This window comes from Oxyura jamaicensis, chromosome 6, assembly GCF_011077185.1.
Source record: "Oxyura jamaicensis isolate SHBP4307 breed ruddy duck chromosome 6, BPBGC_Ojam_1.0, whole genome shotgun sequence".
NCBI classification, from domain to species: Eukaryota; Metazoa; Chordata; class Aves; order Anseriformes; family Anatidae; genus Oxyura; species Oxyura jamaicensis.
The window spans coordinates 9,898,993-9,913,984 of NC_048898.1; the positions used below are offsets into that span (position 1 = coordinate 9,898,993).

The 14,992-nt window shown below is 38.1% G+C and overlaps 1 protein-coding gene across 3 annotated transcripts in view; it reads right to left on the reverse strand.

Moving 5' to 3' along the window:
• The window catches only part of NRG3 (neuregulin 3), a 402,024-nt gene that overhangs the window by 75,628 nt on the left and 311,404 nt on the right, over window positions 1-14,992 (reverse strand). For all 3 annotated transcript variants that reach the window (XR_004751993.1, XM_035330413.1, XM_035330412.1), the window contains exon 4: window positions 2,384-2,410. Coding sequence is in view for 2 of the 3 variants with exons in the window: in XM_035330413.1 (XP_035186304.1) it covers window positions 2,384-2,410 (27 nt within the window). In the remaining variant the exon portion in view is untranslated. The remainder of the gene's footprint in view (window positions 1-2,383; window positions 2,411-14,992) is intronic.

Genomic DNA, 14,992 nt, shown 5'->3' on the forward strand with positions numbered 1-14,992 from the left:
GTAAATTGATGGGAAAGGCTTTGCCGTAACACGATGAGTACATTGTCACCTCATGTCTCTGTATACGGAGCGGGGATTTGTATATTTTGCTTTGTGTACAGTAGTGATTCCGTATTTGCTTACACTTCCTAAGTACTAACTTTTTTTTTTTTTTTTTTTTTTTTAAAAAAAATGAGACAGCTTTAAGAAGCACAAGCATTTCACTTTCATGTGTAGTTCTGGATCTTGCTTTTTTCTAGCCCACCATAAAACACCTCAGCCTCATCTTAGACTTCTGTCATAATATTTCCAAGCTAGAGGCACAAAATTTCATTAATTTCTATATAATCAGGATCTGTTCCAATATTAAATAAAACAATCAGAAAGCTACTCATATGAGAAGACTACTCTGAGCCAAGACTACAGGGATTGGCTTTATTCCAAGTCTTAAAAGATATGTCTTAAAAACAAACAAAACAAAACAATACAAAAACAAATAAAAGAAACTAAGATGTTCAAAATAAAGATAAAATGCTTCAGCTTTGCCTTCTACAAAATGCTTTCCTGCTTCCTATGGAAAAGCTTACTCTTTGAATCCTGTATATGTTCCTTATCCTCTTTTATGTATATGCTTATCTTTCAATTCATATGCCTCAAGATAGTTGCTTACAATTTCAGTTAAGCAGTAAAATTATAATAATATATGCAGAATCTTCCATGTAAAAAAAATTGCTTGTCAACAAAGTCTACGAAAACACTTGCATTAATTCCACCAGTACTTTTAAAGTTTCCTATAAAGTGAAGTGAAACACCAAACTTATAGAGCTCACAGAATCACAGCATAATGCAGGCTGAAAAGAATCACTGGAGGGCATCCTACCCAACCAGCTGCTCAAAGCAGAGCTCACCTTGTGGTGCCATCAGGATGCTCAGGGGCTTCTCCAGCCGAGCCTTAAAAATCTCCAGCAATGGAAGCTCCCCAGTCTCTCTAGGGAACCTATTCCAATGTTTGACCACTCTCATTTTGAAGACATTCTTTCATAATAAGTAATGAGAACTTTTTTTCTTGATGCTGTTTGTGCCCACCACCTCCCTCACTTCCACAGAGAGTCCAATTCTGTCTTCTCTGTAAGTAGCCATCACACAGTTTTAGATGGCAGGGAGATTCCACCTTGTCCTTCTCTATGAAACTAGTGCACTTTGCATCTCCTTGCATGTCTTGAGCTCTTGGTCAGCATCCACTGGACTCAATTCAGACTGTAAATCTCTGTCCTTACCTAGGGGGTCTGAAGCTGGAGACAGGTCTCTAGGTATGCCGCAGATGTCCAAAAGCATTAGGAAAAAATCCCTCCACCTGCTGGCTATCTGCTTGCTAAGTCAGCTACACAGTTAACACTCATCACCATGTTGGTATAATGACAACTTATACTTGACTTGTCAAAAGAAACCCCATATCACTTACAGTCATTAGGCTATCATATTTTTACTTCTAAAATCTGAAAAAAAAATGGGCAGAACTCAACACATGGAAAGGATGCATTAAAGGTAATTTTTTATGACATCGATACAAGTTCACAAGCTTTTTATTACAGTGTCTTCAGTCATATGCAGTGGTTTATGGAAGCTGTTTGTTTTACACAAATGATGCACCAGTTCACTAACTCTACTAAGGACAAACTTGAGCTTACTAGACAAAGTAACCCACCCACGCTGTCTGCAGATCCCCAGCTGAGAGGTGAAGCAATGACTTATTAAGTCTATCAGTCCCTCGGACTACAAATACAAGGCAAGCAATGGATTCAATAGAACACCACCTTTTCTTTTCCTTAAATATAAAAAGGAATTCTTCTGATCAGTTATTTACTCACACTTAAGCTTTTTCCTAAGCTGAAGTTAAATTATTTGTCATTTTTCTTAAAAGAATCCCTGCAACTTCTGTTAAGTGCTAATGAAATGGTTCACATTAAACCTAGCTACACATTAACACTGCAGTCAATACCCAGTTCTGAATACAAACAAAAATGCACTCTGTTTTAAAATTTACTTTGCTTTACATAAGTTAGGCTCTAGCTTCTTTCTAAAATCTCAACTAAAATGTCATTATACGTCCATATAATTTCTACAATATGTTTCACTTAACAACAACAAAATCCAAAAACAAAACAAAACCAAAAAAAATCACCATGAAGTTTATAGCTCTCTATAAACAAGAGTGGACAATAGAAAAAATGGATCTTGATATAATTTAATATGTAATGTGTAAATATAACAGGAGCTGTTCTCAAAGCCCAATCCAAAATCCACTGATGAAGTTCATGGGAGTCTTCCCATTAACTTCTATGTGCTTTGGGATGAGGCACCAAGATACATGTTAGACAGTGAAAAAAGAGAAGGGAAAACTTACCCATGAATTCGATTCCTAAATGGTCTGCTGTACGCAAGAAAGCATGTAAAAGAAAAAAGAAGAGATGGAAATGTTAGTTATAGACTAAAAAGTAAATATAATCTTTATCATCATTCGTAGCATTCAGTATTTTATGACAGATGCAGCAGAACTCAGTACAGGGTCAGGGACACACTGTGTAAGGACTGGTCTGAAAGAAAACTGGAGCTCTGTTCTCACAGGGGCAACTGTAGGCCAGAACTTTAAAGTGCTGCTGCATAAAGTACGTGTATTTGGGGTAGGATGTGAATACCTGCACTCATATTTACATTGACTGAACTGCCTCAAGCCAGTTACCTATAGGAATTCATCCTCTCTTCCTCCTTAAAATCCTCTCTCAATATCATTAAAGTTTTTGCTTTCAGTTCTCTTTCATTTCTCAAAACCTAGACCGAGAAATGAAAGGCTTTTACTGAGTTTTGCAGCTCATTACAGTGGCCATGCTCCCAGTCACCATGATTGCACAACTGTGGCCTGGTGCATAACAGAAAGCCTGACTTCAGGAAATAACAGGCATGTTGCATATTTAGCCATCTGACTGATATGGTGTAATAATTTCAAGGAAATCAGAACAATCAAAAAATATATATACAATATATATACAATATATATATATAGTATAATAATATATATATACAATATATATATTATAAATTATATAATTATTATATAAATTATATATATATATATTATTATTATTAATTATATATATAAACAATATATATATATATTTTTCCCTCAACCATATGGACTGAATTTACCATAATGAGCTCAAACCACTTCAAGGCCACTTTTTCACGTGAGTAGTGGTGGTAGTGAATCATGGTGTGATGCTGTTACAGAAAAGTGTAAGTGCAAAGTAGATTTCAATTTATATAATGCCTTTACCATTTTTAACTTGATAGGAAGTATGTTTAAATTGACATGCAATTAAAGAATAACAAACTCTCCGTCCTTCAGGGGCAGGGCAAAGGAAAAAATTAGAGCTGACTCTGAAACTGGGTGTGTAAGGAGTAGCTTCAAATACAAATTGAAATTGTGGAAGTCCAAACTTTCCGAAAGGGTGCAAATCACAATTTTTGTCTATGCTAGGACTGACATATTTTACTTTTGCATTACATGTATATAATGTTAAATTAAAGCCATACATATAAGAATTTTAAGCATATAAGTTCACACAAAGTTAGAGCCAAACATTGCACATCTGATCTATATTCATGCATTCACATCCAAACATCCCTGGCACTACTGACACAGGGATTTAATTCTTAGAAGAGCATAAGATCAGAAATATCAAAAGTGCATTTAACGTAATATATTCACAGAGGTTGTATCTTGCTTTTTTTTTTTTTTTCCCTCAATTTTTCTGTACCTACAAAATCCACAAATATTATCTGCCTGCAATTCACACCTTGCATCTTTCTGTAAGATGGATGAAGATGTAGCCACCAACTGCTTGCTTTAAAAAATGACAATAGAGATCAAAACACTCTAATCAGGTCTCTAAGGAGCTAAGGATATTCACACATGAAGATCAAGCTGTATCATCTTTTTAAGGCTATGTAGAACAGTTGATAAAATTCTCCTGACCAGGCTATGCATGTTCTCTACATAGCAGAGCTTCCCATGTGCGGCCTGTACTCTCCTTCATTCAGTTCACCAACGCGGTTAAAAGCTACTTCCTCAAAAAGCACTTACAAAATACACCCTTCCTTTAAAAACTGGAGGGATCCTTAACAACATCTGGAAGGTTCAATTGAGGAGGGCGGAAATTTGTCAGGTTATTTATTTTAAATCTCTCACGTGCCTGGAAAGCAACTTCAGCAGCCAGCATAGTATATATCGCTGATAAAGCTGATTTACAAAGATTACGATGAAAGGATGTCTAATGGGATAAACCCTTACAGTAAAATATCTAAGCTGCCAATTTGTATCACCAAGAACTGTTCTACAAGCTCTGCAAACAGACACCTGGAAACAGAAAACACCCCATCAATAATCCCTGTGGATTTGGTGCACTGCACCATTCAGAGTGCACGGGCGCTTGCGCAGCCCTCTTCCCCTGTGTGACAGAAATGGAGCCTGGGCTTGGAAGCCAACCTCTGCGGTCACCCATGGGTTTGGGGAAGAGCCACCATTCCCAGAGGCGTGACCAGGAGATCACCCAGGAAGCATGTCCGGGGGTCATAGGCATCCCACTGACTGTGAAGTGCAAAATGCCACGGGTGACTGTTTCAGACACAGCTTCCAGACCACTGGATGGCACGCAAGTGCTGCCCAAATGCATCTGTAAACCAAACCATTTGTTTGGGTTTGTTTTTAAACTGCAAAGACATTGTTACACAACTCTTCACCTTCTTCCCCTTGTTCCCTGGTTTAAGTATGTCAAGACTTCATTTTAAAACAAGAAAGATGCTCTGATCCCACATACAGCAATGGCATGGCAGCACTACTTTGGCTCAAGGAATTCAGAAGGAAAAAAATATATATATATCCTCTTGAGAATCGGAATGTATGCATAGCCTTCCATCCCCTTTTCTCTCACTGCAGAAATTCAGCTGTAGTCACAAGTTAACAAACACCTAACTTTAAAACTTAATTCCTTAATATAAATGTGGCTCCTACAGCAATGGTGCTTCCCAACGTCCAATGCACAGAGTTGAGGATGCAAAGCAACAAAATGCAAAAGAAGAAATATCAGCAGTCATTAAAGTAATTGCCCCCATTGTTTGGCTCTTAGAATAATGTTTGTAACATTCTAAGATGTGTCCTCCACTAGATACAGAAAACAAAACCAAAAAAAAGAGCATGACAACCCCAAACCCACATCTTTGCATATAGAAAAACAGAAAACCAACCAACCAACCAACCACAAAAAAATAAAAAATAAATAATAATAATAATAATAAAAAAAAAACAACACAGAAAAGGATAGAAAACGACTGCTGCCACCTCACCCCTTATCTGAATCTTTATCTGAGTTGACTCCTTCGAAAGGCCACCTCCAAAAACCATACCCACTTTCTCAGACAGCAGAAGTGGGTGCTGACTCTCTGGGAATAAAGCCTTTATTCCACAGACAGGGTGCCACCTCCAGGAGAGAAGCGACAGAGCTCTGGCAGGGGTAGGAGGGCCCTGAAAGCTCCCCACTAGAAGTGCAGTGCGATGAGCGCCCAGCGTGCCCAGGGCTGCTTCTCCTCCCCTGAACCCTGCGGTGGCCAGGGCAGGAGGAGTGGGGAGCAGGTTACGCGCATCAGCTTCTTCCCTTGGCTGCTCTCACTCACACTGTCCTGGTGAAAACTCACACTGTTCTGCTTTTGCAAGTGCCATCCTCCTCAGAATTGGACTTTTCCCCCTCTCTTGACAATGGCAAGACCCTCCAGCAGGTATTTGTGAGATAATTGCACACCATGGGGCAATGGAAGCAGAAAGCAAGCTGTGGTGCTGGCCAAAGGCTGAACCAAGCACAAAAACATGGAAACACTGCCCCCTGACATGCCCCTGGGTAATAAAGGGCTGTTACATTCCTACGCAGTCATAATGCGTACGTGATAAACTGAGAACGCTTCCTCGGGGACAGAGTGCGGAGTGTCAAGTAATTCGCCATCAGGCGATGCAGTTTCTTCAAGGACTCAGTTCAACAAAAATGTATATGAGAGCTATTAATGTGCTGAAGCGTGGGCTCTGCTCCGTAGGATAGGGTCATTAACCAAATAATGTGACTGTATTTTATTTTTGTTATTGTGATTTCTTTTCTTTCTGGTATTGTTATGTTCTGAGGAAATAATATATTACTAACACAGGGAGACTATTCACTTTTGTATTTAGTTTTATGAATATTTCTGTATTTTGTTGTTGATGTGGGAAAAATACTGTGCCTTATGGTCCCTGTATTATGTGAATTTCTTGCTAATATTGAAGCCATTTTAATTTATACTTTATGAATACATACACACCTGGGAATACTTGATAACAAGCACAAGAGAAGATAAACTTGCACCTGCTAATGGATAAATTTACTAGTGCTTCACATGCAACATGCAGCCTTGGGTCTGGATCATGGTTTGCTGGGGCCTTTTTCTTACTCGTATTAACATGGTGTTTTTTCCCAGTTCAAGACAGGTTTTATTATTTCGGGTGCATTCTAACAGACACTATGAACAGAAATATAAATATCACTGATTTGTAGAAGAAAAATATTCAATATTAAAATATTCACCATATACCACTTTAGACATTTAAATCTGTTCTAAATATAGGTTGACTTTGGCATGAAGGAGACAGCTTTACAATATCTGTGCAAAGCATTTTCCCCATTAAATGAAATTTATTGGTTCCAATAATCTCATAAGATTTTCTAAATTGTCCTTGGTAGTTTATGTCTTGAATAAAAAATGCAACACAATAATATGCTGCAAACTACCTTGGGACAGCACAAGTGTTCGCAACAGATTATTTGGTTGATGGGAATAATACAAAGTTTAAGACCAACCAAACTTTGTCTGAAATAGGAAAAAAACAAACAATCAAAAAAACCAAATCAACAAACAAACAAACAAAAAACCCTTTCATTCAAAAGGGAGCTAGCTGAGGATACTGCCTAAACACAGAAACTGCTACTACTTTATCCATTATGTTTTATGCTGTTTGACAACACACAGTTTTCAGCCTGCTCGTGTATTCAATGAAGATAAAAGCATAACTGGTTAGATACTCATATGAAAACATATTATTTTTGGAATCCAGACCAGTGCCTCACTTTAGCATGTGAGCCCACAGCTTTATAGGATAAGCTGTCTCTGCTCAGCAGGGAGGAGACAACCTCCTCTGGATGTTAGATCAAAAAAGGAGTGCTTAGACTTAACAAATGGGCCAAATGCTCTCAGAAGGTTTTTTTGGACTCAAAAAGAAAAAGCACCAGCATGTCAAATGTGAGTTATTAGAAAGTACAAGACTGGGTTTTGTTGTTTCTTTTAGAGATTTGGTTCTACAACTAATTTGTGCAGAGGTACTCTCCACAATATTTAGGGGGGAATGATTGGGACAATTCAAGGGAATCAATCAAATAAATAAAATGAAGATAGTTCAACTACTGTTTTTTCAAAGCATCTTCACTGAAAGACATTATACAAATCTTACTCTGTAGGACATGTAAAAATGGACCAAGCTAAATTCTGAGATGGACTTGGAGCAAACTAATACCTGGTCTGTCCATTTATCCTCTCCAAAAAGGAGAGAGAACAAAGTTTTTGTTGATGTGAATTTCTCCGGCAAAAGGTGTGGTTTTCACTACATGCTAGCTGGGGTGACAGTAAATTTACAGAATAAATTGGTAATTTGTCCTGCCCATGTTGGCAGTGGTGAAAATCATACATATACACATCTCTTAAAGGACTGGATCATTTTTTTTTGTAATATTTTAAATCACAGAAATCGTAATTTAAAAACAGAAGACATAAAGCTATATAAAACTTCACAATCTGCTGTATTCTTGGTGTAAATAATGACATAAGATTCATATTCTGAACTGAATATGATAGGGTACAGATAGGGTTAATTTTATCTTAAAGCAAATTAAAATCCTCAGTCCACAAAACTCAACACTGAGACAACATCTAGAAGTTAATCATTCTATCAATTTCTTTTTAGTTTAAAAATGCAGGAAAACAAAAAAACAAACAAACTAGACTTGCTTTGAACATTTGTATGGCTCTATAGAAGTTAGCGTAGCCTCCAGATAGAACCCCCCACATACCATCAATCCTGTAACAAAGGTGCATTTGAAAAACACACAGCAAGACCTGTTCTTATATAAATAGTACACAGCACTGAATAATGGACTAAACCATTGAGTTTCTTTCTGTTTGAATGACAAACACTCCTGGCTGTGTTTTACTCCACCAAGGTGGAAAGACTGTTTCTAACTTCTGAAAATAAATACTAGCAATGCTTGCATCTTCACAGGTTCAAGACATTAGAATTCTGAACTACTTACCTCTCCTGCAGCATGCAGGCTCGCAGCGGATTATCTTGCCAGTTCTGTCATTTTAAAGATCTTAAATTATCATCTCTAATGATAAGCTAACAGACTTATTTCTCTTTGATGCACAATGTTGGATTTTGATGAACAAATTTACTTTCATCAAATAATGTAGACAATCTGCAGATATCCAGTCTTGTAAATCAGTACAGATTTTAACCCTAGATTAGATACATATTTATATATATATATATTACTGTGGCTATAAATTCACTAGAGCAAACAATCATGCCTTTAATCTTAAATTTATGAATTCAAATTACTCCATCAAGCTTATAAAATGCCTGAAGCATATCTTTAAGAATTTTAGCAGGTCCAGGACAAAATATTTAGTGTTAGGTGTCAGCCAAATACAGCAATCCTTCATTTTTCTCTGAATGAGCTATTATATTCACCAAGAGGAGAGCAAGTAAATGTCAGATACTGCTACTACACACATATTACTCAGATATGTATTTACCGATTTAGTTAACACTCAGAAACAAACAAACAGAACACATGTAAGGACACAGTCCAGACAGTGTATCCACGCATAACGTTTTGTCTCTTGTCAACCAACTCTAAGATATTTTCTAATCTAATTTGTGAACAATTTAATGCTGTTTCAGTTAAAATTAGATACTGCATCAAATGAAAATGAAGCTGTCTGTATGGTGACTCATGGTGAAGAGGTTATTTACAAAGCTTCCTCTAAATATATGTTGAAAATGGTAAGTAAACGTCACCACTCTGTGATCAATCCCCCCCCCCCCCCCAATCTAATGACACTGCAGTAAACATCGAACAATATATTGTGGTTACTTGGTTACTGATAGGAGTAGCAACTGCTATAAGCAATTATTCTGCTAGATTTTCCTACAGTAAATAAAGAGAAATATTTCCCTGATATAGTGAGAGTTTAAATAGATCAGCAAAAAATCTGTACTAGCATTAAAATTGAGAAAAAAAAAAAAAAGGCAAATACTCTTTTCTGTTCCAGTTCATTACTGAAGCCTATCATCTCTGCTTCCCTTTTTTTTTTTTTTTCCCCTCCTCTTCTGTCTCCAGACATCACACTTGTTTTACACTACAATCTACAAGTACAGCCTCACATACGAGGATCTCTCCTGTGCTAAGAAGTACACAAAGAGAAAACACCAAAGCAGCTATTTGACCTACTTCTGCAATTCTGAAGTATTTTCTTGGGCTTCTGCAGCAACTTGCTCTGACAATGACTACACTCATCCCACAGTCACAATTGCCTAGTAGGTGATTACAGCACTGTAACAACCGAGGAACCATTAGGAGAATTAGGCTACAGAGCAATAGTCTTCTATCCTTCACCGTGTCATTAACGTAACGGTTCCTGCAGAGCTGAGACTTGCACTGCATAAAATCCTTGTCCGTATCTCATCACTGCTCAAGGTTTGCACAGTGGCCCACTGCAGGTGGGCTTGCCTTTATACGCAGGAATTTTGGTGAATGGTATTGTATTAAACTAAACTGAGCTTTTCGAAGATGCCTGAAGTAATTAGACACTTCCACTGCATTTCAATAACAATTGGCATGGTTAGTCATGCAGGGTCCTTTGAAAATGCCAACCTCTACATTGCCAAAATTGCTCCCTTCCATCTATGTCATGACAAGCTCTCACAAAGCTCCTTAGGAGAGAGGAATCATATTTTTGTCAACACAAACAACAGAAGAAGTGCTACAAATCATATTCCAAAAGCAAATATAGCACTTTCAAAACATATGGTCTGGAAAGTTTTTTGAACCACGTATGAACTAGGTTATTTGTCTTGTCACAGGCTTAAAAGATTTCACTTGACTGCAGTGTGTGAGGCGGGGGGGGGCTGAGGGGGGGATCCTCTTCTGGTTAAACAAATTACATAAAGCGTCTATTAGGGTGGAATAAGTCTACGAGATTCTTAGAAATTACTATAGGGATTTTTGCACTATTATTTCCAAATGGGTATTTGACAATATGGGTCTGTAAAATATAACCAGCCTCACAGAAACATTAAAGGAATTGCTAATAGCTCCCTCTTCTTATGAACACATGACATTTAATAAACATTTCTCATGCTAAATGTTACTTTATTCCTTCCACAGATCATTAAGCTGTCCTTCACTTGCCTGCTACAGAAAAATGTTCAGATGCAATCGTGTTTACTGCTCTCTAAAGGCACGGAAAATTTTGTAAGTTTTTGTCAATTTCTTAAAACCTAATTACTTTCTTCAACTTCAGGACAAGAAATGTACATCAATTTGTGGAAAAATATAGCTTTATTCCCTAATGCACTAAGTAATTTGGTTCTACTGCAGTCAAAAAAAGCCCCTGAACAACTAACATCAGCAGAGTACGTGTATTTACACCAAGACTTTTACAATATTGACTGAATTATACATCTTTAGTCTAATGACAAGAAAATTTCCATACTTATTTATATCTGTATTTAGCTGCCTACATATCTGGTCTGATTTTTGCAATGAAGGATGCAGGAGACTCAATTAAAGGTAAGGGATTCTTAGACCTTTTTAGAAAGATGTTGTTTTTTATTTACCTTGATCCAGAAAGCTACATTTTTCTTTAGGCATTCAATATTGACAATGGTAACCATATTTGCTGTACAAAGAAGACACTTCCTCATATTGTTTTATTTTAAATAATGCAGAATGTACTACAAGAATTATTTAAATTTACTCTGATTACTCCGTGCATGAGTCTCATACGCTATGTAAGTAGCTGCCTTACACAGCAGCAGTACTAAGCCTAATTTCCAGTATTTCTGTGTTGCAGGCTTGGATGATGATAAAGGCATATTGGCTTTAATCAAAATTCTCCCAATGTTTCTGGCATTTCCTGTACTGTGGGCTTGCTGGTTTTCTGTGTCTCCTATGTGCCTCTCAACCCATTCTCCCGTTATTAACACCAAGATCTCCCTTGTCCCTCCAAATCTCACTGAGAGGCTCCTTTCTCTGGGGAACCAGGCATGGAAGTCTTGTCACACCATGGATATGGCTCCAGGGGAACAATCCATGTGCATAGCAGGTTGCATTTAAAAGAGGTTGTATTCACCTATGTAAGCCTTATAGCAGTGAACTTTATCATAAAGGTTACCATTTGTCCAACGTCTCTTATGATTCAATGGAGGAAATACCAAATGTCACTTCACAAAAATACTGCCATTACTGCACAACTCCCCCATGCCTGTACAAAAGCAGTATGTGCAGCAAGGCAACGACACCAGGTCTAGGTGCATTTCTTCTATTTTTTTCAGTGTTAACTCCCCCTCTATTCATTTTACAACACAACTAATAGTTTCTTAAAAAAACAACAACAACAACAAAACCAACAAACAAAAACACACACAAAAAACAAACCACTGCTGCATGATTGGCTGGCTGTCATGGTGTGCGAAACACACACACACATAACGCTGCTTTTACTGCATTTATGCTCTATGTGGTGTTAAATACTAAAAGGCTCAAAGTCCACAGATAAGTAAGTGGTTTGACAGAAACTTAAGGGGTCTATTTTTTGGTTTGTTTTAATTATCTGGTAATTTCGATTGAAAAAACTTGGTGATCCCACCAAATGATTTGTGCAGCTACATTTTTTCTGAAACTGGTGAGCAGACACAGACACTTAAGGGGATTATTGTACAATACGGTGTTTTCAGATTCAAGGATAGGCTGAATGACAGGCACAGCTCTGTACTACAGTCTGAGCGCTCTCTGAAATCACCTAAGAGGTGCCTTCCCCACGCTCCATCCTCTGAGGCTGGTACCCTATACCAACAGCCCTCATGGAAGGAGGCTGGTAGTTACCAGCCTATTTGTGGTATCAAACCACCAATAGCAGCTGGAAACAGAAGAGCTGTATTTTCCTCTAAGTTAAAACCCTTCCTTGACATCTGTAAATAATTTGTTCGAACTAATCAATACTGAGCCAGCCATGCTGGAGAAGCACACTGCAGTTGGGCAGCAGGTATGCAGTAAATGGAGAGCTGTGTCTGAGTATCAGGAGTTTTAAAGTGAGATGAGTTGTTTGTAGACATGTAAAATTACAGAGTTATGTTATCAATGCACCAAGGAAATGTGTCTCTTACCTGGAGCTGTAACCATTCAAATAATGCCAGGTCACTTTGTTGGTGGGTGTTGGTCACACCATCCTGACCAATGTGTGCTTAAGAACCCACAAGACCTTTAATATCAAACAGTAAAACAACTCATCCACTTACCTTGCAGTTTGGTGTAGTGCATGAAATTGAGGCTCTTTTTCCATGCCTAAGCTGCCTACTTTTATGGAAACATTCTATTTAGAAGCCTATTCTGTTCATTAACTAATAATGAAAACAAACACATAGCAACAAAATGGATGGCAGAAAGTGACCATCAGATCTTCTTCACAGTCTGAGCATCTTGTGGAAGTCAGTTTAATTAAAACATGAAGGGTTAATTTTGGATACATATGTGAATTTATGGTGCCTAATATGTAGATAGCAATCTGAAAAACATTGTCATTGTTCCTGTGATTGAATACTTTAGGTCTTCAAGTTCTCTACTGCTATAAATTGTGTACTGGTATGTGATAAGGAAGTCCACCATACGGAGGCAGTTTGAAGTAGCATTTCAGAGTTTTGTATTTTGTTTCACTGCTACTATACAGAGCATTCAAATATTTTTAAAAATATTGCCAAGTGAGGGATTAGAGTTCTTTTTGACTGTACTATGTATAACAAATGCTGTCTAAAAACGTTAATGTTTGGGATGGATAGCATTCCTCATACTAGAGGTTGGAAGCAGACCTGGAGCTATGAAAAAAAGGATTCTTAGCTGAGATCAACAGAAATAACAAGAAAAAACAACAGCATATTGGAACAAAAGCATATGATGTGCACACAACCTGGAATTACCTACAGCAAGAGCAGCAAAATTACAGCTGCTGTTTGCCCTCACCTGAGCATGGTGATACACTGCAATTAATTGTTACGAACATTATGTGAGGATAGTGCCAAAGGGCCAAACATACCGAAATATTTTACTCATTGAAAGCAATCACTCTGCCAGAGCCATTCAGACAAATGAATTGGTTAGGCACAGGTCGGATATAAGCGGAAGCACGCAGAAGCGTAACCAGGTGCTGACAACTGCAGCACTGGCAGCTTCCATCTTGCCCTCAAAGCAACTCACAAATTACTGCAGCTCCACATACAGAGCAGCCTATCAGAAAAATACAGAAAGGAAGAGAATTTGTTCTGTGACCTTCATAAACATAAATTGTGACTTAAAAGCCAGACAAAGATGTTTGGATGAATGTGGAGCCCATTTGTTAAGAGGCTTCACAGAAAAAGGCATCAGAAAGCCAGCAGGAACAAAGGGAAAAGCCATTGTGCCCTGCCCTTGGTGAGATGCCTCAGCAAAGCGTGTACTTGGGATGATCAAAAGTGCACTTATTTTCTTTTTTCTTGTTTCTTCTCCATAATACAAACATCCAGGGTCCTCAAAGAGCCTAATAGTTCCCAACACACCTCACAGTACATTCCCCCATCAAAGGTCTTTTGAATTACTGTTTCATGTCAGGGTTAAGATATAACTTTATTGTACATTCAGTTCGATGATAACAATATCACGGAATTCAGTGTTTCCATTACAAGACCTTTAGGGCACAGATCATTTTGACAAACAAAAAAGGGGTGAAAGGAAGATGTGGATTATTTTCTAGTACAAACTGGGAATGTCAGTCAATAAATGAGCTCTGTAGGATGATCTGGAAAATCAAAAGAAAATTAAGTTTTTTAAAAAAATATCATCTGCTTACTTTGTTTTGTCGAAGTGTTCATATCAGTAAGGCTTTGCTCATAGAAGAGCTGTAAGATCACGTCAAAACTTTCTGATTCTCTGTGGGATATTCAATTTCATGAATTATCAATGCGCAGAGGGGACTTTGCCTTTCCCTTTCTCCTCTCCAGCTCTGCACCTTCCTTCAAAAACCTGAGCAACTCACAAGCCCTGCAATGCTGCTCAGCCAGACAGCTGGTAATGCACTGCTGGGCAGCTATGGCTCGGCATGTGCCCACCATGCACCACCAGAATTTGACAGGAGAGTGGACAATGGCTGATGCCTAGAGAAGACAGATAAATATCCAGGCGGGATTAAAATGGATTGACTCTTTGTATACTTTCTAAAGCATTTTTCTCTCTAAGTATTGCCTTACATTTACACATTCAAGAAGTTAGCACAAGGAATACCTGCCTGTACTTATTGCAGACCTGAAGAATGACCAAGCTTGAATATCAAGGTCTAGGAATAGCTTGTGGTGTTGCAGCTGGATCTGCCATTGCATTGCTGTTATTGCTTTGGCTGGTTAGATCAGGATGGCTTGCAGACACCTAGATTTACCGTGTGATAGCCACTTTGCTGAGGCTACTACCCCTTCCTTTGACAAGCAGTTGCATTAACAGAAAGCTAGCAGGGCACTAAAAGCTGTAGTCTCTCTCCATCCTCACACGTGGAACGCTTCTGCTGAGGTTTAGCAAGCACT